At 40.4% G+C, this 26,934-nt stretch overlaps 1 protein-coding gene across 1 annotated transcript in view; it reads left to right on the top strand.

The window, feature by feature from the left end:
• The window catches only part of SHB (SH2 domain containing adaptor protein B), a gene marked incomplete at its 5' end in the record, with an annotated part of 48,589 nt that overhangs the window by 8,366 nt on the left and 13,289 nt on the right, over positions 1-26,934 (top strand). The window contains 3 exons of the mRNA XM_085302147.1: positions 6,970-7,185; positions 17,014-17,185; positions 21,444-21,563. Of these exons, the coding sequence (XP_085158273.1) occupies positions 6,970-7,185; positions 17,014-17,185; positions 21,444-21,563 (508 nt within the window). The remainder of the gene's footprint in view (positions 1-6,969; positions 7,186-17,013; positions 17,186-21,443; positions 21,564-26,934) is intronic.

The raw sequence follows: 26,934 nt of genomic DNA, 5'->3' as shown, positions 1-26,934 counted from the left end.
TGGAATAAGTAAGCAGTTGCTTAAGCTTTTCTGGGCTGTTTGTGTAGAGGGAAAGTAAAGAGATTCATTGGAAACAATTTTCTTGTTCTTATGTCAGGCTGAACATTCGCATCTGTGCAAATTTGCCTCTAGCAAACTGGCAGGTTATTGGTTGATGTGTAGCCTGCCTTACTGCTTTCTGCCCTTAATTGAGTTGCATGCCAGGTGAATGCCTGGAAACCTCAAGAGCGTGTAGAGAGAAGAGGTTTCAGCCAGTTCATCAAGAACTATCCTGCGATAGAGAGTGAGAAGAACACAGAGTGTGGTATGGCTTTCTGTGTTTAGATCTAGCCCTGGTCTGGTCTTCATCTGTAGGAGCTGGCTGAGCTGTCAGGATGATGTCTAGGGCAATGCACCAGATACTTACCGGTGTCAGTCAGTGTGAAGAGAAACTTCCCAAGTTTATTTTTGCTCCCACTGATAACTCCAGGTCTTTAGTGACTGGTAAGAATAGATGTGGTTTGTCCACAAGCAGGTCTTGATCCTTGATACTTTCTTTTCTCCTTTTCTTTTTAATATGGAACTGCTCTGTCCAAACACTTTTCCRTAGGAAAAGAGTGCACAATACCAAGTCCTCCAAGCACCCTGCAGACAGCTCTACTGGGGCTCTTGAATGTGAAATGTAAATCAGCATTTCAAAAGCTGTGTTGATTGTAACTCCACATTGTCTATTCCAGTTGTAGATAGATTAGCTTGTATCCTGATTGCTGAAACACTCCCTCCTCCAGTATGGCATTGTGTTCATGCAAACAATAAATAAAAGAATCTAGAAAAGAATTGTTGGGATTTTTTTGCTTGCTTTTGTTAAAAATTCAGACCTTTCTGAAGATAAATGTTCCGTTTATCTGTGTGCCTTGAGAGCTTGATAGCAGAAATATCTGCAATTTCCAGATGAAGTCACTTCACTGCTAATGCCCTGGCAGCTGGAATTACCTAGTTTGAGTGAAACAAATGTTCTAAGTGAGGCTAGCATCAGGGTGGTATTCACATTCGTTTGGGTTTAGTTTTACTTGTTACATAGTTGATAGCTAGCTGCTTTCTTGAGTATGTTAACAGCAAGCTAAATCTTTGTCATTAGGATTGGAGTTGTTTCAGTGCCAACTTCTGGGTAGAGGATTTGTCAATGAAGCCATATCTAGAGGGGAGTTGTAGTCTTAATCCAGATAGGGGGAGCAGAAATCCTTAAAGCTGATGGCTGTATTCTGTTCTAACCCAGTGTTTTGAAAATTTAATTATTTGTGTAAACAAACCAATTAACTGCTGACTCTTCTTCAGATAGCTGTGTAAGTGATGAAAGTTAAATACATGCACTTGTGATTTTGCAAATTCTTGCATATTCATCCAGGTGCTTCTACCAACTACAACTGATTGAAGATAATAGCACTACAAAGTATTTCATCCAGAGCTATAGCAAAGTTGGTGATGCTTTATCCACCGATATGACCATGAACTCTTTATTGAGCTTTGTAATGTTAAATGAAGGTGGGAGTAACTGAGAACACTGTGTAGAATCTTMTTAGTGGAATTTTGTCCTAGTGCCCAAAGTTTTATTCCTAGGCAAAGGGTATTAATAGTCCAGGTAGTTTACTTAAAAAAAAAAAAAGAGGAAAAACAAAAGGAAAGATCAGTGCCAGTCTTTCAGAAATCAGCATTGTATGGCAGTACCATTTCCAGCATGTTGCGTTGATAGTCAGATCTGTCTCACTAAGATAGGAGTATGGTCATAGGGCAAGCAACTGAGGAGCTGGTAGGAGTAAGTTCTCCACCGATTCTGAAATCTATAGCAGAAATGGGTCTGTCTTGTTTTATTTATGCCTGATATATGTAGGTCAGCACAGTCTGGAATCTGACACACTAATCAGTCAAAATAGCTTATTTATGCTGCAGTTAGTTTGTCTGTAAGTTAATGCATCTAATTACCTTATAAATCTCTTTATTTCATGATGGGACATGCAGAAATTACTGTCTGTTGTTGAAGTGATAAAGAAATTCCTATGCCTGTGTTATCACAGATACTGTGAACTCTTGGTCTGTAAAATGTTTAAAAAGTTTCATCATAGAACAGGAAAGGTTGAAAAGAACAGAGGATTCGCGTGACATATTGTTTTGCCTCTTGCAGACTAAAATTAGTGTAACTCACCATGAGGACTTTGGCCAGAGCCTGGAGTCCTGTATGCTGATGATGCTTCTATCCTTTTTAACATAGCAGTAAAGAACTGCAGATGAGTTCCTTACTTGTGCTGAGCAGGAGATTCCCTTTCCTGTGTGCTGGTTGTAGGCAGGCAAGGTGTGTTCTTATTATGACACAGGAATGTGCTTTTCTAATATCTTCACCATCTGCCCAGATGAAGCTTTAGCTTGTGTTCTTGTCTGGCAAGAAAAGAAAACTCTCTTACCAGTGCTTAATTTCAGGGAACCTTTCTGTATGTGACATTCCTCATGCAGCTCTTGCAGGAGGACTCTTGTATTTTGCTTTTATCATACTTCATCAGAAGAAATTTTCTTCTGGTGAAAGAGGAAATTTTCTTCTTGTTTTTCACAGAAATTAAAGTCTTGGGATGCTTCCAATAGTTGTGCTACTCTGAAAATGGCCTATTAGATAAGGTTCAGTTTACTGCCACGTGACACTTACGGAAATGTTTGCCTCAGAGGGTTTGGTATTTCTTTTCTTTTGAAAAAAAAAAAGGGGGGGGGAAGCCTTTGTCAGAACTTAATGTTCTCATDTTGTGTTAGTTAAGATTATTAAACAGTTTAGTGTGACTGCTGGAATGGTCACCATGGGGTTGTCTGCTCATCTGGTGGAGCTGTAGGTCTGTTCTGTATGTGGGTATACATCAGAATTGCTCAGCAGATGGAAAGAAGAATTTCAAGATCAGTCTCGTATCTCATAATCTTATGCTTCCAAATATCTCAGTTTCTGTACCTGGCTGGTCAGGTTCTCAGTTTTGCAAAGGAGTCCAGGCTCTTGGAGCCTGATTCTGTCATAACTGGTAGTTTGAGAAAATAAGAATTATTTGGATGTCTCTTCTAGCCTGCTAGTAAAATAACTTCTTTGGAAAGTATGGTTGCTTTTTTTTTTTAATTAGCTAGCTAGCGTAATAAACATAAATCTATAAAAAAGTCCTTTATCAGAAGTGAGAGTTTAGAGGATACAATTAATAAATTAGAACTTCAAGGCATTAAAATGTAAACCAAGAATGGCTTGTACACACCTTTCGCACTCTTTCTTTAGATATATTTTTCACTACCCTTGCTGCCTTTACAGTGAAAAAACTCTTGGCCTTCTAAATCCCCAAAGCTTTGCTTCAGAAAAGCAGAATTAACACAATTTTGTAGTCTCTGGTCATTCCAGTAACTATTTTAGCACTTGGAGCTGTCATTATTAGAGCCTACGTGAAAATCAGGAGAGAAGCACAAACGTTATGTCATCTTCAGATACTTAATTCTTAAATATCGAACTCTTCATTGAGCTGTGTTTGATTTTAACTTTCAATAAAATTGAAGCAATTTTAATAATAAATTATAATAATATATTGACCAAATAAAATAGATAAATGATTAAATAATATTTTCTGTATAAATATTCTTCCAATTTTCAAAGATACACTTTGACTTTACGGAAGGTGTTATAAAGGAGACTGCATATATTTTCCTTTTAAGTAAATCTAARGAAAGATTTATGAAGTTCATCTTTGAACATCATAGTCATGTTTTATTTCATTTGTGTGTATGTATGCATGTGTGTGTTTACACATACATGTATGTACATGTACCTTCCCCCCCTCTTCCCTTACCCTCGCTAGTTTTCAAGCTTTTCCTATTAATGCTTCTTTGTTTCATAACAAAAAATCTGTCACTTTACTGTCTGACCACAAGGCATGAAATAGCAACCGACCACCTTGTATTTTAAATGTTGCCTTTTCTGCATAGTCTGATGCTTTTGTGCATGAGGTTGAAAGAAGAGTTCTTTATCAGCTCCTCTACTCTGATGTTCATCGTGCACCAGCAGCCAGTATTGTAGCTGTGTTTGACGTTGAAAACTAGTAGATTTTTCTTGTAAGATGGCTGCGCGGACAGGATCGTGGCTCTTCCATGGGAAGGCGCGCTTCCTTGTGTAGCGGTGGTTGACTTCACTGTCCTGAARGACAGACACATCCTGCCTTTGTGACTTAGAGGAAATGAGATCCCTATTTCTTTTCAATTCAAGGAGCAGAATTCAAGAAAGTATTAACACTCCTAGGTGTTAATTAGCTGTTTCTTAATGCAGCATAGTATATTTGAGCAGAATTTTTTTAGAAAGACAGCTGAAACACAAGGACTATATTTTATTTTTGGTGGATTGAAAGTATCCCTTTCGAGCAGGCTGGATATCCTTTTCTAGATTTTGATTGTATTGCAAAGGTAGGAACGTGGCTATTRTTTATAACTAGGAATTATCTAGATCTGTATTACTTGTCATCATTAGTTTTGCTGTAGATTTCTTCAGATTTGCTGTATCCRTAATGTGTAAATTTAATATGTATTTCCAAATAGTAAGGACATTGTCCTCCTGTAGATTTTTTTCACAGTATTTTTGATTTAGTTTAGATTTTAAGCAATTATTTAATGTACTGTCTTTGATAATATGAATTTTCATATTCAAATATGAATATTTGAATTAATGAATAGTTTTTAGGGTTATGGGCCAGGCTGCTGTAAATCTTTGCTTCATTTGTAGGTTAAAAAACAACCTCTTCACTTTCTCACAAGCCTCTCTCTCCCTGTCTCTCTCTCCCTCTCTTTTAAATTAACTTTGCAATTTGCTGCAAGTAATGACTTTTCCATGTGCCATCCAGGATAATGGTTTCACTTGATTCTACTACTTGGTTCCTTTGAGGGTAGTGTATCCAACTGTTGGTTCCTGTATGGGAGAACTGTTTCATTTCCATGGGTAAGGACTTAAAATTCTGTCTACTTAGAACAAGGAGGAGCTAATGGGCCAGCATTTTTTTCACCTGCTACTGAATTTACCCTGACACTTTAAGCTTTTTTGGCTAGACCAGAGGGAAGATTGAAATATTTTTTGACTGTTTCTTTTCAAAGTATGAAAATATATTGGTTGAATTCTGGGTGTTTTCACACTGATGCAGGAAATGTTTCATAAACCTTAGTTCTGAGTACACTTCCTAAGCTGGAGCATGGAGCCGTAGAGGCAATGCAGAGTTGTTAAATGCTTTAAGCAATATGATATATCTATTTACAGTTCTTTGTGCGTGGCAACACAGATATTTAGCAAAAGATGAAAGCTTATTTGGTGGTCATCAAAATCCATTCCTGCAATGCCTTTGTACATCAACACAGTACTTATCTGCGGACTGTTACCGTTGACAGTGTGCAGAAAAAATAAACTGTAAATTCACAGAGTAAAGTTTGCAAAGACATTGTGAAAATTGATTTGCAGCCCACCTGTGGGCTGGATTGTCCCATATTGGGAGCTGAATGCTGGAAGAACTCTCACCTTGCATCCTGTATGACGTGACTTGTTCATATCAGACTCCCCATAAAGTTTCAGTAGGCTATACTCCTGAAGATTTGCAAGACTTTTCTGTAGCCTAAATGGAAATTACCTGGCATGCAAGTGAGAACTAAATTAATCACTGGAGCTTGAAAATCTTCTTTGATGTTGTGTCTGCACAGGTTGACATGTGTGATAATTCACAGAATGGGAAAAGCCCCCAGGTAGTTTTCTGCCCAGCCTCTGATTACTCAGAGGAGTCAAGTGCCCACAGCACTAAATGGAGTAGCCCAGGTTTTGCCTAGCAAAAGCTTGTAAATCTCAAAGAATGAAGACCCCCCCCCACCACCAATACCTCCAGGGCAGCCTGTCCAGGACATACCATTCTGCAAGGCAAAAAGGTTCTCCCAGTGCYGCACCTGGATCCCTCAGCCCACATCTTGCCCCTGCTGCCCCTTGTWGCATTGCCTGGCACGGCTGAGAAGGACTGGTTCCAACTGCCCCTCAGGTACTGTGGGATGCTGTTAGATGCCCCTCAGCCTCTTCCTCATCAGACTAACCAGCCATCTACCTCAGGCTGCTGCCCAGCTGGTGATGGTCCCTTTCTGGTTTTATCRGCTCTGTGGAGGGGGGCACGTGCCAACTGGGCACAGTAGTCCAGCGGATGCATCCTTCCTGAGGACCAAGAGAGGRCTTGAAGGCTTCTCTCTCTATTTGCTGTCCGTGTTCTTCCAAACACAGCTTGGCTTGTGGTTCGGCCTGCTTGTGATGGCAGTGCACTCTTCCCTTTTGCTGAGCTTCAACATGTCCATCTTTTGGACAGTCATTGTTAATTTAATATTGAAATAACGTAAGCTAAGGTCTAGGTATCACTGTCTTTGTTTCCTATGATTAATTTAGCCTCAGCTCATTGTCTGTTGATATTTTGGCTTTTTTAGTGATAACTGCATATATAATTAGGTCAGTGGAAATAATTATTGTGGGATTTATTTTTTATCCATCTTGGTATCTTGGAGTTGTGCTTCGAACTGATGTCTTCTTGAAGACTTAACAGCATACATAAACATCGGTGTTCTCAGAATTTACGTGCAATTGCTTGCAAGTGTGCTTGACACCGGCTTACAAGTACAGTGTGATCCCTGTAATCTGGCTCTGTAAAAGCTGAAGTATGTTGGTGAAAGCAGGAGAATGTGCTGCAGCTGTTTGTTACGTAGCGCAAACTGTTGCTTCCAGACAGTTACTAAACGGAGAGATGGGTTTTAGAAGTCTTGTAGCAGCTTATCATCTGTAGTATAATTACATGGATATTATGAAGTGCCTGGAAGTTAAACACTGTAAAATTATTAACTGCAATGATAAGACATGGTCAGTAGTGACATTAATGGAATTTTCTTTTTTTTTTTTTTTTTTTTTTTTTTTTTTTTTTTTGTCAACAGAATTTCAGAGAGAGGAGAATGTGAAGTCCCGTCGAAAAAGCCTGCAGCTCTATGACACACCCTATGAACCAGAAGGCAGTGGTCTGGAATCAGATTCTGAAAGTGTGGTGAGTCAGCGTTTACGAGAAAGCAAGTTGCCACAGGATGATGACAGGCCTGCAGAAGAGTACGATCAGCCGTGGGAATGGAACAAAGTCACCATCCCAGCCCTGGCAGGTAGGATTGCTAGATCCCAACTATAAAATTCCCTCCCATGCCCATAGCATATGTGCGTGTCCTTAGGAGAATTTGAGCATTGCTGCTTGGGGGGGAGGGGGAGGACAAAAAAGAAAAGAAAGCTCTGAAAGGCAAATGTGGGCAGTCTCAAGTCTTTATCTATTGCAGAAGTATAGAACAATCCTTTCACTGGTTTGGTGCTTCAGCTGAACTCCTGTAGACTCATTCAGCACTTGGTTCATGTCAGCACTCTCTGTTTTATTAGACCTGCTACAATGGATGTTGATTGCTGTGTGACTGCATGATGAGAGAGATGTTTTGCAAGGTCCTTTGAGTGGTGAGCTGCTTCCCAAAGAAGCTGGATTAAAAAGTAGCTGTGCAGCATGCATGCGGTAGCATGCCTCTACTCAGTTTTGTTTCTTGGTGTTTGTCATGAGTGTTGTCTCCATTCTAATTGGAGCATCTCTCTAGATGTGTAGAATTTGTTTTCAGATGAATGCTTTTGAACTGCTGAAGGTCTCAGAACTTGTCAGTCTAAGAAATCTCACACTAAATAGTTTGCGGTTTCTGTGAATGCTTGTGCTTTGTGGTAATATTGGTTGGGCTCTGCTTCTTCTTTCTCCTTCCTGTTAAATTGCAGAAAGTGGCTGAGTGGACTTCATTGAGCAGTAATGGCACATTGGTCTAGGGGTATGGTTCTTGCTTAGGATGTGAGAGGTCCTGGGTACAAGTCCCAGATGAGCCCTTTGTCTCTTTCTCTGGAGATATTCAAAGCCTGCCTGGATGCTACCCTGTCTAATGTAATTCTGGGGGCCAAGGATTGTTTCCTTGATAGAACCTCTGTACCYTTAGCAAAGCCCAGCTAAGTCTGATATTCTGGCCCTGTTCCAGGAAGCTCTTGTAGGATGTTGMTCTTCCATTTATCTCTTGGTGACAAGTTCTGGGTAAAAGCTGTATCTGAAAACAGAGTCCTTACATTTTGGGTGTAAGCTTGACAGAAAGCTTGGGGAACATAGGCCAAAGGGAAAACTGTGTATGGTCAGGATTCTGGGAGTGAGGAGGTAAGGAAAGGGATGTAGCTCTATATGGAGGCATGGAAGAGTCTTAGGAGCAATGTTAAGGAATATCTAGTGTGAATTTATCCTGTGATAAATCCTGTTTGTTAAATCTCATTGCTTTCTGTATTTAAATTAAAAGACCTGCTCATGCAGTTGGTGCATCTACAGTGACTTCAGCCTCAAAATGTGCTGCTGCAACACCTTTATTATGTGGTTTGGAATGTTACAATTTAGATGAGTGAAAATGTGGCAGCTTCATTGGGCTCACAGGGTGGTGTTCAGTGGTTCATACTCTTCCTGGAGATTGGTTACAGGTGTGATTCCTTAGGGGTCTGTCCTGAGACCTTTCTTGTTTAACATCTCTATCAGTAACCTGGAGAAGGAGAGGTAACATATCTCAYCAGATTTGCAATGATATCAAACTGGAGATGCAGGACTGGCTTTCAGAGAGACTGGATGAGACTGGAGAAATGGACTGACAGCAGTCTCATGAAATCCAACCAGGACAAATGCGAAGAGCTGCCTCTGAAACAGACTAGCATGGAGTAAATGAAGTGAAAATGGTTTCTCCACATGTCTGTTGCCTCTGTGCTGAAGCAGGAGTCAGCCACGGTTGTGAAAACACACACAACAGATAAGACAGAGTTTTTGCAAAGCTATTCAACCTGAGCATAAGAGAAATACATCAGATTAACCAGGGGCTCCTAGTAACTCATTGTGGAATATCTCTTTCTCTATAGAAGAGATTTTTATGTTATCTGYATTGCATTTTGATTGTTTTACAGTGATTGTTCAGAATCTGCATGCTCTCGAGGAAATGTTTTGCTTCAGGAGGAGAATGGCAATGCAGAGCCTTGCTGCAGTGTTAACGCTTAGTACAAAACCCACGTTTTATTTGTCTTCTGGTACGTAACTGAAGCATGAAACTGAGAGCAAGCTCACATAGAAAAAAAGAAAACACTGGTTAAGCAACTGCAAATTTTTGATTCTTAGTATGTCCTTGAGTAACACAAAAATAGCCAAGTGAAATATATTGGTTGTTTGTAACTTCTGTGTTGCTGATTTCCGTGTGCTTTTGCATAGCAAAGTCATGAAAGTTCTGTTGAACTACTGTTTAAAGTGCTGGCATGGGGAGGTTATTCTGAGCTGTTGAACTGAAAACATGTGAAGTTTTAACATCTTCCTGTATCACTATTAATGTAAAATGTATTTCCAGCTTTCCAACAAGTCCAAGAACAAAACAGGAAAAAAAGCTTCTGTACACTTCTCTTGGGAGCTCTGTCACTTCCATCTAATAGTAGACCACTCTTATTGTGAGGATATCTTTATTCAAAATTACATTAAAACCTTCTCAAAACCTGTTTGTACTTATTATCTGAAATGAACTCCATTCTGTTTGCCTGCACTGCAGTCAAATTGCAGTTGTGTGCAACGATAACAAATTTGAGTTCTCCAATACTTTGTGGAGAACCTGATCTGACGTATTGTTCTGTGATGTTTGTTTGCCTTGTACTGTAAAAGGTGGAGTTGTTCTCTCCACCACTTGAAAAAAAAATCAAACATTTGCTCCCAGGATTGCTCTGTAAATCGGCTTTTTCTCTATGTCGTGTAGGACGTGTTGTGCTGTCTGACAGTTTACCAGGACAACAAAGACAGGACTTCTGTTCCTCTTCRTAAAAGGATTTGGCTCTATGAGCATTCTTGTGTGTTGGTTTGTGAGCAGGATGGGCTATTCTTGTGGGACTGCTCATATTATAAATGTGATTCACTGATTGTAATGAGTGAGGCATCTATTTTGGAAGTAGAACGGTTTAAGAAGTTCTTTTTCTCTGCCCAAATAGATGTTTACCCTACTGCTAAACTTTGAAGTATTATGCTTCTTTTACACTTGTTAGACTGTATATGGAATATTGTACCCAGTTATGGGTGCCCCAGTACAAGACAGACATTTATTAATCAGGACAAGTTCAGCCACAGGCCTCTAAGGTGGTAAAGGGGCTCAAGGATGTTGAAGCAACTGAGTTTGTTTAGTCAATAGCTTTGGGGGGATCTAGTAGCAGCTTTCCAATACACTCCTCTCCAAGAGCTCCTCTACAAGGAGGTCTTCAAGAAGATAGAGTCAGATTCTTCACAGATGCAGGTGCCTGGTGGAAGATGAGAGGCAACAGGCATAAGTTAAATCAGGAAAGATTCCAAATGGATTTGAGGGGAAAAAATCCCCATGAGAACAGTGAAACACTGGAACAGGCTTCAAAGAGGGGTTTTGCAGTGTCCATTCCTGGATGTTTACATTCATTGTTAAGGGATGAGTGGATAAATCCCTGAGCAACCTGGTCGTTCTGATAGCAGCCTCTGCTTTGAGCAGGAGTCTTCTGAATTATTCTGTGCTTTTGCAATGCTGCGTGTCATGATACTGCAACACTACAGAAATGAGAATGACAGTTCTCTACAGAACTCTATAGCGTTGATGTTCTGCGAATAGCCTGCTGTGAAAATATACTTTCTCTTTGTTTCTGATGTGATACCCTAATAGGCAGGTGGAGATGGCTTTGTCAGGAATATGTTCCTCTTACAGCATAGTGAAGTAGAACGGTGCGGGTCTATTATGAGAGTAACTCTGCCTCTCTACTTCATTTGTTCTGCATCTTTAGTTTGGGGTTAGTTTGGGTTTGTTTCCAACCCAAGCTGTTATCCATAATTTCTATCCTGACAAATGTGGCTGGGAGGAAGAAAGAGGGGGATGAACATGAAGGAACTGCTTGACAAGAAACCTCTTGCCCAGCAACCCCATTCATATTGTTAGACTCCTATGGAAGAGAAGAGGGACTGGAGAAAGTTGATTTCTGTTTTCTAGTAGTATGGTTTGCTCTATCATGTCTGCTCTTAGTACTTTTGGAGATTTCCAGGCTCAGTCACTTTCCATTAAGTGAATGCTGGTAACTTTCTGGAGCCTAGACCTAACCCAACATCCAGTTCTGCTGGATGCCGTGTAAGTAAAAGAAATCTCTCTCTCTCTAAAGAACATGAACTCCAACACAGAAGCCTAACCTGCTTGTGTAGCTTCCACTAGGACACAGCTCTGCTGCTAAGCCCTGCCATGATAAAAACAGCTTTGAGTCTCAGGCTTGTCTGAGCTGAGTTATCACTTTTACTGGGGCCAATAAAATGCTTGCTTGGCTTGTACTGGGAGGCTGTCTGGCTACAAGAATCCTAGTTGCGATGTGGGATACCTATTGTGTGTCAAGACAGGCTTATCGGTTTGGCCATGGTCAGAGGAGAGGTACATCCTTAGGCTTGCACAGCAGCACGATTGTTCTGTTGCATGTGCTGGAAATTAATCTGGCATCTGTGTCTGAAAGCTTCTGCTTCTGGTGTCTGCTGTGCTGTGGACCCTTTTCTGGGTCCACAGATACTGCTGCCCTAATTCAATAGCTATTCTCTTCTCTTTTTGTGTGTCCCTGTGCTGGAACACCCTGTGCTCTGCAAATGTGAAGCCTCCGTCTTCTGRCAGATAAGCCTGCCTACTCTGCAGTGAAGTCCCTAGTAAAACTGTTCTACAGGCAGTGTGGCTGCTGCCTGGAAGGATCTTCAAGCTGTGCCCAGGATATGAGGCAGCTCTGCATTGCCACAAGCTATGGGTTTGCACTGGGTCATCAGTGCTCTTTGCATTTGCTTTCTGAGGAATTTGTGTTTTCTGCTCAAGACTCGGGAGGTTTTTCTGTCCTTGGGCCTGTTCTCTGTGTTCTGTCTGTCCCTTCCTCATCCTCACTATGTCTGCATCTTGCCCTGCTTCCCTTCTGCTTCTGGTCTTATCTTCCTCTCCCCTTTCTCATGTCCCTCAGACATGCCTAGTGTCTCTCATCCATCCTTCTTGGACCTAACACTTTGTCCCACCCTCTTGCCTCTTTGTATCTCTTTGGGATTTACTTTCTCCCATGTTCAGGCCCTTGGTCCCTGTCACTCAAGAGTCTCTCCTGTTTGCCCTGTGTTWATATCTGCCCACAAGAAAGGAGCCTGATGGGATTCTTGATTCATCCTCATCCTTTCGTCACCTTGGGCTAGCCCAGACCTCACAAGAATGTCAGCAGCAGTCATAGGAGGCTCAAGGAGTAGGGTAGTTGAAGTCCCTCCAACTACCCAAAAGGGGGGCTGGGGGACATGCCTGAATAAGTGACATATAAAACTTTAAAATTAAGTTCTTTAGGGATATTTATATCTCTGCAGTATTTTATGTGGTGTGGCCTAGTACACTGTGAAATTGAATTTTTCCTTGCATATTAGTATGTAAAGAATATTAGTATGTAATAGTAATTTTGATAATTTTCTAAAGGCAAAGAGTTAACATGAGCTTCCCACAGAAAGGTGGTGATTGTGTCCTGCCCAGAGGTAGTTTTTTTTTTTTTTTTTTTTCCAAAGTGAACAAAATATCTGAAACAGAAGCTTCTTTGTTCGGCAACACTGAAAATACAAGCTAAATATTTACAGTACAGTGCAGGCCAGGGCATTTCTGCCTCCAGTGAGATCACTCTTAAGTGTGACTTGACAGACAGGTTTCTCAATGAGGATTAAAAAGGCACAAAAGTGACATTATTGGTTTAAAATGTAATTCTCCCCAAGAGTCATATGTACACACATGAAAATCCTGGGCCTTGTTTTGTACATATTGTGCCTATCATATGAAATGACTGAGTTTTATTTCACCAAAAAAGGGAATAAATTGATTAGTTTCTGTTAGATCACAGCTCACTTGGTCCTTGTGAAATCTTTGGGCTTTGTAATTATTTTTACACCCTTTTTTTTCCTGTCTGTTATGAGGTAAATTCTGAATAGTATTTATTTTTAGTGTTGACTTTGAAAAAGAAAAGGAGTTTTGGTGTTGGTTCATTCTTAATCTTTAGTTTTTTTAATTTGTCTACATATGACTTAAATAATTAGGCATAATCCATCCAATAATAGACTTTAATTTRCTGTGTATGAATTTTCTTTTAAGGGATTATGTAATTTTCTTTTATGAAGACACACTTAATTAAAGCATAGCTTTTAAAACTGACAGACTAAAGGAAATTTAAAGTGTTACAGTATATGAATCCTTTATGGGTTCACATCAGCATGTGAAGCATGTTTAGTTTGTCACTTCTAAAAGCTATATTTTAATTCTATTTTACAGTACTAGGAGGGTAAACTTATTTTTTCAGGCAAATCAATTATCTATGGTTAGATCTGTAATTCAGTACAACTTAGTATGTCTGAGATAACTGGTTATTTGTTACAGATGAATACTTCAGGATTGGCTGCAAGTATAAATTAGGACTACTTTCTAACCAGTGCTCACTGTAAATCTGACTTCCAGGCAGTATAAATATTTAAAACATGACAACAAGAGCTCTAGCTTCTAAATTTGAAACAATAAAATGTTTGCAGTGCAGAAGTTTGGTCCTTCTGCTGAGATGTCTGAAGCGCTTCTGACTTTTTTGAGCACTGGGGTTCTTCAGTGTAGCTTGCCAAACCAGCCCTGTGTTTTTTTGTTCCATTTTACCTGAGGTGGATTTCTCTGATGAGCACAACCTTGTCGTAAGTGGTAACAGAGATGCTCGCAATGGACAAATCTCACTTTACTGGTCCCAACCACCTCTGAAGTTGTGGAGGTTGCAAAGTGGAAGGTGACCACTGCTAAAACTTCCCCTTTTTAAGATCCACCTGGAAGGATGGCAGACATTTGTGATTTAAAGTGTAGACACAATGAGACTTGTACAGTGAATGTTTTCAGTTGTTTGTGTGACAGACCCGAGGAACAAACCAAAAYGTCAAGAAACACCGAGAGTTACTGTGTCGTCAATTATTCATGCAAGTCTGAACGGAACGTTTGTTACCCTGCCATCAGTTCAGGACTTACTGCTGAAATGGTGTGTATCAAGCCTGGTTTCTACTCGCACTTGGACAGATGGGGAAGAAGCTGGAGCTGTGCGTGGCCTGTAATGTCTGGTCAGGCTGAGGACATCATTCCCACAATGTGTCTCCCCAGCATAGCACAGAGCTGGTCTCCAGGTGTCATGCTGACACTTGCAGAGCGGGAAGTGCGTAGTCTTTCACAGGAACATTTGCTGTTAATGAGACTGCAAAAAAAATGGTTCTCCTTGCAATGCAGCGTGTTACCTGTCTATGGCTTGAGTTCTTTCACAAACAGATCTGGGTTTATTTTGTTGGAGTCTGCAAGGTAATGCAAGAAGGAAGGAAATAATAGCTAAAGCTGAGATGTGTTTTTAAGGCTTTTATGGGATGAGGACAGGTCTTGTTAGACCTCCTGCTGAGCTCGGCAGTCGAGTTTGGTTAGAACGGCTGACAACCTGGCTAAATGACAAGAACAAAGTAATTTTCTGGTACATAAGTTTTTCTGGAAGGGGAGATGGCAACACTGGGCAGCCCATTCAAGAACATCAGGCTAACACTGGCTCCTGCTTGAATACATAAGCCTTGATTCTTGGCTGATATGTAGGGGTAGCAAAGCTCTGGGAAAAGAAATATATGTGAAGTTTGTAAAGCCCATATAAATACTGTTTTATAAAATAAGTGACTCTCTAGTGTGTAGGGATCCAGATGGCCTATTCATGGCCACTGCTCACTGCTTGGATTCCTGGAGGAAGAACTGCAGATACCAAACTTGGCCAGCTCTGCAGGCYTCGGTTGCTAATTTACAGAAGGGTGGTGCCCAAGGCCCCAGGGGACAGGAAAAAGGGGAGTGCTGGSATGCCACCTCCAGTGGGCTATGGCACCAACTGCAGAGCAGAAGAAGAGAGAAAGCATGGAGAGAAGGGAAAGGATGTAGCCAGTTCCACAACTGTAATGGCCGTGTAAACAGAAATATTGTGTCAATGAGAAGTTTTCCACTCCAGCTGCCTGGAACTGAGCTGGTTAACCTTCACTGTAGGTGCTAAGATGAGTTCTGATAATACCATCACGTGGGCTGATGTCTTATTTTGCGTATCATACTTGCCAGTTTTAGTCTGTTTGATAGCCATTTGGGGCTGTTTCTTCCTGCCAATTCAATTCACACACACACACACACACACACACACACACACACACACAAATAAAAATAAAAAAAAAGCTGGAGTCCAGAGTGTCTGTGCTTTTCAGAGAAATAAAACATTCATAAGTTTCTGAAATTTAACTTTCTGTGCTACTTTTGAAGAATACACCTTTCTTCCAACCATCACGATATTGTAAGGATATTGCTGTTTACAGTTGGGTAAGGGTTTGTTTGTTTTGTGAACTAAATGTTTTTGGTGTCTGAAAGATGTTGCTCAGTAGCTGAAGACATTCAATTTGCAAGTATTCATAAAGTTCCCAAATTATAGTACCAGATGTTTTTCTTACAGCTGAAGTGTTGTGTGTGTGTGTTTCAGTGGCAGGTACACACATGCCCTGTTTTCCCTTGTTCAGCTAATCAACTTTCATTATCCAGTAATTAAGCTAAATCTGAATTTCCATTTTTCAAAAAAAAAATATGTATTTCTGCCATGTAAGCTTCAGAATATGTTTGAATACATTTGCCCCACTTTGGCAGTAATTTCTACTGACTTAACTAGTTAGAGGAACAATCTAGAACTATCCTGAATCTCCTAAACTAAAAAATAAACAAACAAATAAATAACCCAGAACTCCTCCCTCATCTCTCTTCTTTATACATTATCTTAACGAAGTGTACAGCTGCCTTCTGTTCCGTARAGCTGCTTCAAACCAGTAGCCATCTGAGCTGAGCTCTAAATGTGTGAGATCTGTAGCATGCTGTTGCAGGGATGCCCTTTARGCATCCTTACAACATTTTGTTCTATCTTTGCTTCTTAAATTCACATGAGAGCTGATTGCCCTGTGTGTGTGTGCATGTATGTGGGACTTGTGGTGTTTACCTCTTGACATCAGTGACATTTGTTTTACATGATCCCTGCTAGATGACCTGAAAAAGATGGTATGGGTAGCTCATGTAACTGGTTCTGCCAATATTCTCTCCTTTAATAGTGTCATATTATAGAAATTGATTATAAGAATTGGAATGCATAGAATCTGTAAGTGTAGTTTTTATAGGCATGAGGATGCAGGTCTCATTATTATGTGTGTTGTTACAGACGATGTGGTGTTCTGAGAAATTACAGCTCTGCTAATAAGCTGTATCTCTTTCCTTGGAATAACACAGTTTGTGAGAGAAACCGACAAATGGCATTTTCCTTTTTCATCACTCCTTGTACCCTTGTATTTCAAGACAAAAAAGGCTTGTGCCAGCTTTGTATAAGTGGATATGTTGGTTTTTTTTTTTTTTTTTTTTTTTTTTTTTTTTTTTTTTTTTTTAGTATTCCATATAGCTGAAGCAAGATGAATTCTTGGTGCTCTAACCTGTTTGTTGTCTTAATTGTAGTAGGTGAAATGACTGAAAAGGTTGTCTTTGGCACTGTGAGGTATATAGTATGACAGTATCACCTTATGGCGAGAGAATATCAGAAGTGTTAAGATAAGCACTGGCATTTTACCTGTGTTTGGGAGCGTGTGGATTATATTACTGAGTTGTATAAAGGCAAGAGTTTTGAGWCTGTGCTGTGCACCATTAAATAAGACATCTTCAGATTATACACAATTTTGTAGATAAACCCCTAGATTTCATGCTAGTGAATGCATGCTTATTCTGCCTGAAAAGTGTGACAGCTCTCTAAATGCTACAGCTATGTTGGTCCTTGTTAACCTTGCTTGCCTGGAGAGGTAACTATTGTGTATCTTGCAGCCCAGTTTAATGGAAGTGAGAAACGGCAGGCATCTCCTCCTCTCTCAAATGACCAGCGCAGGCAGTTACGAGCACTCAGAGGAGGCTTTAAACCCATCAAACATGGCAGTCCCGAGTTTTGTGGAATCCTTGGAGAGAGAATAGATCCAACTATTCCACTGGAAAAACAGATGTAAGTAAGCACAGTAATTGCTCTCTACCTCTTTGCAAACACTTATAGGAGCAGCAGATGTCCTCTGTCCTGCTGTACAACGCCTCTTCCTCTGTGGTCCTTGTTAATGCTCACAGAAAATTATTATTTCTACAGAACCTAAGTAATTTCTGTGAGGGATAAAAAAARGTTAAATAAGAACCTCTTTGAACTCACCTCAGGAACAGTGAATTTTATCTGCCAAGTCACATGTGGCTTATTCCACTTTTCCTCCARGTTATTTCATTACTTTGGGGGAAATAGGTGTGTATCATATGCATCTGAACTGTGCTTTAGAGCTTCATGAATTCCATATAYTTATGGTTATATAGCATACTTCTGGTATCTCACATGTGCCTTACGTCTATATGTAACACTGCTCTAGGTTATAGATTTTTTTWAAAAAGAGACAGTTATTTCTGCTATCATGTTGTCAAATTCAGGATGATATGTAGAGTGGCTTTTCATCTCCAGATTCAAAGAGTGACTCTGTTCTGCCTCATTGCTGTCCTTCCCTAACCATGAACATGTTAATTAACATGGTTTGTGCGTTGGAATGATCCACTGTCCTCAACCATACTAAAGGTGCAACCTCAAAGACAGGGCTGGAATCTTGTCTAATCCAAAAGAGAAAAAAAAATATTATTGTGATACAGTTTGTGCTAGTTAGACTGTTGTCTGTGAGCACTGAGGAGTCCAAGAAATGCACTCAGTAGGGTCATTGAACTGTGTCTTGAATCCATCAAAATGGTCCTACACCAGGCCATGATGTTCTAAGTTAGATGGAGAACTTATTTTTGGAGAAGAGGGAAGACATAATTTAGCTTGCATTTGAATGCTCTTAGAGTGGAAAAAAACTTTGTCCAGGAGCAGTAGCAGTATTGAGAGTGTTAGTGTTGAATCCTATCACACCTCAAATCCTCAGTAGGAGAGAATACTCCTGTCTGACAGTTGTGTCTAAGGGAAGGTAGTTCCAGAAGTTCCTTTTCCTTTGGCACTCTATCTCCGTGCAACATTTGGGCCCTTAAGCTTGAAATGGAGAATAATATCACTCACATGGTGTCATGTTCTATCCCATTAACCACAGTGAAAGCTTTGAGGCACCTGCTCACTGGCAGAGGGAAGAGCAACCTCTCTTGTGAAATTACTCACTGAACACTATAGGTCAATCTTTAAAGTGCTTTCCATTTGTCTATAAAATTTGATCTTCAAACTTGAATAGTTCTAGTCCAAAAACACTTTTAAAATATTGTAGAAAGTTGAACATGTTAATTAACTTTTGATTCTTATATAGGTTATTGTGTAGTTATCTTTCAATAAATATGCTGAATGTTTTTGGTAACCTACTTAATTCGTGAGGCAATCTGATGTTTATGTTTAGTCCTTAATTTGCAACAGACACATTAGGCAGGCTGATCACTGCAAATTAAAATTAAAGACTGCAGATTCAGCACACTTCAATAATTAAAGGAAATAAAATTATTCATACCAGACTCTTTTTGGTTCATATGTATGCAGGATCAAATATGAAAGGAACGTGCAGTTAACAATAATGTGGAGAAAATTAAATAGCTTGGATTTATTGTACCGTAGATTAATCATACTCATCCAAACTAATCACATTTTAGTGACACCTCTCCACAGCATCTGCCAAGCCAGTCCCTCATTCTTTCTCTTTACAAATACGGATTCTGTTCTAGTAGACAGCAGGATCTCAACGAAAGGAAACATGCTAATTAACAAGAGAATTAGCAAAGCATAGGCCAGGAAGTTTCCCTAATGGACTGAAACACCAATGTGTGATAATATGTCAAGCAATGAGTTGGTTGTGATTATAAGATCCCCGTTTACGAACTTAGTAACTCATAGACACAGGGAAATTGAATGAAATTGTTTGGCTTCCTCAAAGCAACAGTGAAAAAAGAAAAGCGTGCTCTGCTTTGTTCTCTGCATCCTGTTGAAAGTGAATCCTTCTCAGGCTTATATACAAGACCTGGTGACATCCTGTTTTACTCTGACCAATTCAGGGACAGTTTAGTGTTGTGCATTATATGAACTGCAGTAACTGATTGCACTGCTGCATAACCGATGCAGCTGTCCTGTCTTCAGTGAAGCTGTGGCCTCTGAGAGCTGAAATATGATCATAGACATTCTTCATGATGTCCTTAATTTTGTCAACAAGCCACGTATCAGGATGCTTTAAATTAACCTTAGGAGAAAATCCTGATAAAGRTAGAAGTACATAGTTACATTTGAACTTTGCTTCTAGATTTGTATTGTATTTTTTCRGGATGTGAGGTTTCACTGACCTGTTTCCCAAGTATCATTTCACYCTTCTGTGAACTTATTCTTGACATTCAAGTCTTGACCTTTCTGTAAAAATAATCTGTATGTTGACATCTGAAGAATAGGCATACTCAGGGCAAGCAGCTGCAATACGGTTGAAACGGCAAGTTGAGAACCTTCAGCTGGTTATAGCACCATGCTTATCTGTCTGGTTATCCGGGGCATGAATAGTCTGATTGTCCYGTCTCCATTGCCATGCGATGCACAAGCAATTACACTTCTGAATACTCATATTTACTCTCAGCTGTAACCAGAGCTTCTGAGCTCTGGCTCAGATCAGATGTTTTTCCATTCCCAGTTCTCTATACTTTGTTGTTCTTCTCCCAACTCTATTTCTAAAATCCAGTTTTGTTTCTTGCAAGCAACTTGATGTTCTTAGATTTCATGACACTTCCCTAGTTTTGGCTGGGCTTGTGTTTTATATTGGTTTTATTTGCCACTTTCCTTGGGGAACAGAAAGAGAAATTACCTGTGATATTAGGAATTGAGGTTCTTTCCCAATTCCATTTTCTGATAGACTCTTATTAATTTAGCATCCTTCCGTTATGCTCAAAATACAACCTAGCTTTTAAATTGCTTGTTGAGAAACATCCTTCAGTAGTAAGTAGCTGATGGGGGAAGAGGGAACATTGTCTGAAAATAACCACTCTTGAGGATCCTTCGTTGCTGCTTGTGGTGTGGTAGAGCTGTCACAGCATCCCTTCCTGGTCTGTGTTGAATATACAATAGTTTAACCCTTCTGTTGCTTTCTGTAATACAGACTGTGGTGGCAATCAGAGCAGGCACTTGATGAATTTTTAATTTGGTCACCAGCTTTTGTTTAGCGCATTCATTAGATTTGACAACGGAGCTGATGTTGGCCCAAGGTGTTTAAGAGATACCCGTGAAAGGAATCTCTCTGGTGTTTATTCACTTAGCTTTAGGTAGAGCAGCTCCCTTCTTGGAGGAGGTTAGCAGAGAGATAAAATTAGAAAAAAATGGAAGGAAACTTTTGCACAAGGCCAGTCATGGTTCCTGTCATTGACTAGCAGAGAGCATTTCTGGTGTATGCATCCTATGCAGGCACAGTAGCACCATCTCATGCTTTGAAGTGCAGCTCGCAGCTGCGGTAAGGAGGAGATTTCTCTTAAAGGTGTGATTGATTCCATGCAGTGCCAGGCTCATTATGTGCTTGAGGAAATTTGGGGGAAGGACCTGCTGCTTTTCAGTGTTTGTTACTGGATTTTAAGATTTTGATTAAAAACTGAAGTATTCTTTGATTGCAATGTTCAGTTTAATAAAGGACTCACTTTTTCTCTTCTGAGTTCCTTTCTTCTCAATATAGAAGAGTTTTCAAAACTGATCATGTCCTTTTGACAGATACCCCCAAGGATTTACTAAAAACACTGGTGTTTTCCCAGCCGTGCTTAGAAAGTGTCTTTGTTTTCACARTGGAGAAATAAGCACCTTTCTTGATTGCTCTTCTCTTTTCTTAAAGACTTTTTTGCAAGTATCTTCCTATTTCAATTGTTTTTATTCTTCATAAGTGGTTTTGTTTGCTTTCAGTTGAAATGCTGATGTAGTATGGGGACAAAAGGGAGTAAGCATGTATCCTGGGGGTCTARTGCTTGCAAGTTAGAGATTACAATGTCCTGCTCTTGATGAGAATTTATTACATAAAAAAAATTACGTCAATCTTGTCATGTGCTGTCCTGATCTAAGCTTTTCTCTTCAGTGAAAAGGAACTACAAGCTAGCCCAGCCTTAATGTTAACTTCAGGTAAGGCAAGCAATGTGTTTTTTGTCTTTAGGATGTTAGATCTTTAAATGTTATTTATTCGTATCTTAAAGGAACAAACTAGCAAAAGCAGTATCAGTCGGAATATGCATGTCTTAATCTCTCTGCTTTTTCCTAGATGGTATCATGGAGCAATCAGTCGGACAGATGCAGAAAACCTGTTACGTTTATGTAAAGAGTGTAGCTACCTTGTAAGGAATAGTCAAACAAGCAAGCATGACTATTCTCTTTCACTGAAGTAAGTATCTGTCAGTAAAACATGTAAATGTAATTTATAGGCCAGAACTTTTGTGGCGCAAGAAAAGAAAATGAGGTAACATCTATTGCACCAGTTCAGCTCGGTAAAGCACTCAGAGGATTTTAGACTGTTGGCCTGCATGGTATGTAGTGAGAGTTACTGGTTTGGGATCTAGTAAGAGATTGTTAGTCTTTGGTGCTCATTTAACAAAATATACTTGGAGTTTTATGTGCAGCTGATTAGAAATGCTACTGCTGCTTCTGCTAGATTTCAGATTTAGCAACTGTATAGTTCAGAGATATATTCTTTCTGTGAAAGGCTCTTCAGTCATAGAAAAAACTTTGTGTGGTTTACTGAGGTAGAAGTGGGCAGCGTTGTTACTGGTTCTAGCCAGTAAAAAGTTTAGGATCAAGGCTGATCCTTCAGAATTAGGAAATGAGCCTTGTTACAGTGTTTTAATGCCACTTCAAATTGCATCACTTACCTTAGGCTTATCAGTGTCCTTTACAAAAGTCAGCTTCAACATACACATTTCCAGCAGAGGAAGTTCCCAATTTCCCAGGTTTTCTATGCATGAGAATAAGTCTCTTGACCTTGGTAATAGATATATAGGCATAAAAAGGATTGTTTCTGCACTTTTCTTCTTCCAAAATTATGCTCTGATGTGGAAAAGCCCCGTGACAGAAGCCTGCTTGCCTTATTTACCAATGTTACTGTTAGTCTGGCTTTTACACTGTTCTTTCACAGAGCTGTGCAAGAGGCACGTTTTATCTCCAGGATGATAGTAACACTTTCAAAAACTAAACCTGCATATGCAAAGAGATGTTTGTACATTCTGAGGTTCACTAGAAATAAAGAACCCCATCTTTCCCAGCTTAGCCTAATGGTCTACCTAGTAGGTTTTATATGATTTTATATATATTTTAGTTTTTTATCCTCACTTTAGGTTGAGTAGAAATGCATCCATTACCCGGTTTTAAGAGTCAGTCTGAGAGTATTTTTCTTAAGCACTAGAATGATTATGAAAATACATATTTCTCTGTCAGTGTTGTGATTACTCTGTAATACAGATGTCTGCCCTAAAGAACTGAAACATGCCTGCTTCAGGATCTGTTGTTACCTTTGTCATTTGATCTGTATATTCTCAGATGTTATGTTCCTCTAGTTACTTCAAAACACAGGGGCATGTAGCATCAGCCTTTCAGGTATAAGTAGGGTTAAATTTTCCTTTTCGTGTTCTGAAGTATTGATATATGACTTTTGTAATTAAAGCAGACCATTGAATTTCACTTACCTCAGGTATGTGATTTTATTATTTGACTAGAACATACCTTCAGAACAAAAAGTTAAGACAGCTCGCTTTCTGTGCATCTGCTGCAATACTTAATTACACTTTCTCTGCATCACCTTCATCTATATTTCTTCCTATTTCTTAAAAAGAAAATTGTATGTCTGAATGCTGGCCCTTGCTGGCCCTTTTGCATCTTAAATTGCTGAGTTTTCCAACACAGACTTCCTAGTAGTAAGTATCTAAATCTCCTACATTTTGCTCTTTGGGAACGTAGCTACAGAGACTGATCTTCTCACACACACTTATCAAAACCAGAGCTGACTCTGTGTTCTTGACACAGTCTGTTAAGTCTGTCTAGCAGCACCTGTGATTTTGATTATTCTCCCATGGCCCAATCAGAGCTTACATATTCCTCTTGCACATGATATCACACTCAGAATTCATGTCCTGTTCATTAGTCAGTGATAGTTGTGTTCTTTGTATTTCTTTTATTTTTTTTTTCTTTTTAAAGAGCTCACCAGTGTTCCTTCTTCCAAAGTATTCAGCTGATGTTATCACAGAATCAGTAAGGTCGGAAGGGACCTCTGGAGATCATCTAGTCCAACCYCCCTGCTCAGCAGRGTCACCTAGAGCAYGTYAGACAGAGTTGCATCCAGGTGGGCCGTGAATATCTCCGGAGAAGGAGACTCCACAACCTCTCTGGGCAACCTGKTCCAGKGCTCCGTCACTCTCACAGKGAAGAAATTCCCCCTCATGCTCAGGCAGAACTTCYTGTGCTTCAATTTCTGCCCATTGCCTCTTGTTCTGTCACACRGGACAACTRAAAAGAGTTTGTCCCTGTCCCCTTRACACCCTCCCTTCAGGTACTTATACACATTGATCAGATCCCCCCTCAGTCTTCTCTTCCCCAGGCTGRASAGGCCCAGCTCTCGCAGCCGTTCCTCACAGGGCAGGTGCTCCAGCCCTCTGATCATCTTCACAGCCCTATGCTGGACTCTCTCCAGTAGCTCCATGTCTTTCTTGTATTGGGAAGCCCAGAACTGGACACAGTACTTGAGATGAGGCCTCCCCAGGGCTGAGTAGAGGGGCAGGATCACCTCCCTCAACCTGCTGGCAACGCTTTTCCTGATGCAGCCCAGGAGACCATTGGCCTTCCTGGCCACAAGGGTACCTTGCTGACTCTTGGTCAACTTGTCATCCACCAGCACTCCCCGGTCCTTCTCTGCAGAGCTGCTCTCCAGAAGGTCAGCCCCCAGCTTGTATTGTGCCTGGGGTTATTTCTCCCTGGGTGCAGGACTTGGCACTTGCCCTTGTTGAACCTCRGGAGGTTCCCCTCTGCCCAGCTCTCCAGCCTCTCCAGATGTCTCTGAACGGCAGCACAACCCTCAGGTGTATCAACCACTCCTCCCAACTTGGGATCATCAGCAAGCTTGCTGAGGAGGCACTCCATCCCCTCATCGAGGTCATTGATGGAAAAGTTGAACAGGATGGGACCCAGTGCTGAGCCCTGGGGGACACCACTAGCCACAGGCCACCAACTAGACTCCACGCTGCTGTTGACAACCCTCTGAGCTCTGCCTTTCAGCCGGATCTCAATCCACCTCACAGTCCACTCGTCTAACCCACACTTCCTGAGCTTATCTAGGAGAATGTTCAGGGAGAAAGTGTCAAAAATCTTGCTCAAGTCAAGGTACACAACGTCCACTGCTCTCCCCTCATCTACACAGCCAGTCACTCCATCACAGRMGGCTATCAGATTGGTTAAGCAGGATTCCTTGTAATGTTAAGTAACAAGTTTCCTTGTTAAGTTATGTTRCTTAACTACAGTTATGTTGCTTAACTACAGTTAAGTTACCATACAAACCCACTTGTCTTGCTAGCACCCTACTTTTATTTTTCTTGGCCTCTTAAGGACCATTATCACCTGAAGGCTTGTCCCAAAGTTCTTTATGGTATTGGTGTTTCATCACATCTAGTTTTTTACTGACTACCATCTTACTTTTCTGACCTTCTTCCCCTACTTAGGCCATTCCATGGCTAATTCATTGTTCCTTTCTAGTTCTGGGTTAATGAAGGTGGTTTTCCAACCAGAGTAGGGTTTGGGAAGGTGTTTTTTTGGTAATGGAGTAATGTTATTCTGTATGCTCAAATAATGAAGTTTGTGGACAACACTCAGCCAAGGATCATGAATTTAAACAAGAAAAACATTTTGTTGCAATCAGCCTGATTTATGACTGTACGGGAAAAGAGCTTCTATACCAAATGCATATTAGCATTTGGGGCTCTGATTCCTTTGCYGAGGGGCCCATGATCAGTCTGTGGTGATGTTCATTTGTGTCTATGCATCCTTAACTTCAGGTCAGCAAAAAATCTCTTTATCAATTTTATTGCAATGCAATCTTAAATTCTTATTAGTATTTATCTTGCTGAGTCTCTTGCTTCTTTCATTCTTTGTTGAAATGTGAAACACAATGTATTACTCATTTCTAAAACAGGCAGTTTTCACAGTTTTCACCCTTTTCCATCTCTGTTATTGAACTTCCAGTGAATTTGGCACTACRTATGTCTTTTCTTTTCAACATTTATTGTTATCTCTCTTGAAAGCTTTAATCTGAACTCATTTTGTACTCWAATGTTTTCTGTCTTTTGCTTTATTTTGCACTTCCCTAGCAAGCCCATCTCTGGGCATTGCTGCAGGTCCATACTCTTCTGGATATCCTTCCAGTGGATGGCAGAGTAAAATCCCTCATGACTAAGATCAAGTGATTGTCACGTGCTCCTGGYGTCCTTTGTATCCCAGTGGGTTTCTAGCTTAAGCAGCCCTGTCGCTTCCCCTGTGTGATGGTAAAGGAGAGTTCAAGCATGTGTCCTTTCACAGTTCTCTTGACTTCAGTGAATGGGCTAAGAAGTCTGCCTGTGAGGCCGACTATGTTCAGACTGTTTTGCACTCTCTCCAGTGCTTCATTTCAGTGGAATTTATGTGACACCATCTTGTTTCATCTCCCATTTTCACTGGCACAAGGATATGGCTAATACAGCTGAGATGCTCAAAACAAGTGTGCATGGAGTAGTCAAAGGGTTAACCAGACACAGTATTAACCAGCTACATCCTCATCAGATTATGGTGAGAATGGGTATAACCTTGTCCCTGGTGGTAATCCCACTGTACGGAGTAAAGATAATTTTGTTTGCAGAAAAGAGCCCCTGAAATATTCAAGTGCAGACCTAAGTTTTGTCTGCTGTCTCTGGCAGGCGGGTGATTTCTGTCACAATCAGTAAAATGTGATAAGGTACTGCAATTAATGTTACAGAAAGAAGACATAAAGAAGGTTCAGGCACTGGGTTCCTGGCACGATCATGGGTGGTGTTGTGTGTGGGTGCCCTACTGCAGTAATGCCAGCCAGTTAAGAGTCTCTTTGTAATGACGTGCTTTGTCCTACCTTCRCCACTTCAGCTTGGCCCTGTGTCACTGTACCGTTCCAGTGTCCCTCTTACTGGGCTGGGCTGGCCTCCGAACTGAGGGCATAGGATGGGGGAAAATGACTCTGCTCACTTTTCCTTTGGCTGGCAGATTCAGATAGAGGGCTTYTGTGCAGATGAAGGTTTTGGAATATTGCTGTTAATACAGATCTAATGTCCATGGTCAAGTGTTYGGCACAGACCCACTCAAGTGTCAAACGTCTGTGTTATTTTTCTTCTCTGTTTATAAGGTGAAATGGAAAGTAGTAGTTGCAGTGCATCTGGTAGCCCACTAGAACGATGTATAGTATCTATGGGGAATACCTGTTAATTTTGCATTTAGCTTTATTAATTCTCATTAGCCATATGTTATTTATGCTTCTTATAAATTTGCAACATTATCACTTGTTTTATTAACCTGACATAATTGTGTTAGGATACAATCCTAGAAACCTAGCCTTGGAGTTGATCCATACTACGGTTAAGAATTAGACAAAATCTCCAAGTAGTCCCTGAGTGTCCGTGTTGTTTGAACTGGGTTTCTGGCTTCTTAAACTAGGTCCTTGTYGTAGGTGCTGCTCTGGTATGATCTGTACAGTACCCCCTGCTTAATGTACAGTG

The sequence above is a fragment of the Rhea americana genome, unplaced genomic scaffold, assembly GCF_003343005.1.
Source record: "Rhea americana isolate MKP2758 unplaced genomic scaffold, rheAme1 scaffold_186, whole genome shotgun sequence".
In the NCBI taxonomy this organism is placed as follows: domain Eukaryota; kingdom Metazoa; phylum Chordata; class Aves; order Rheiformes; family Rheidae; genus Rhea; species Rhea americana.
This window is presented reverse-complemented; position numbering and strand designations above follow the sequence as displayed.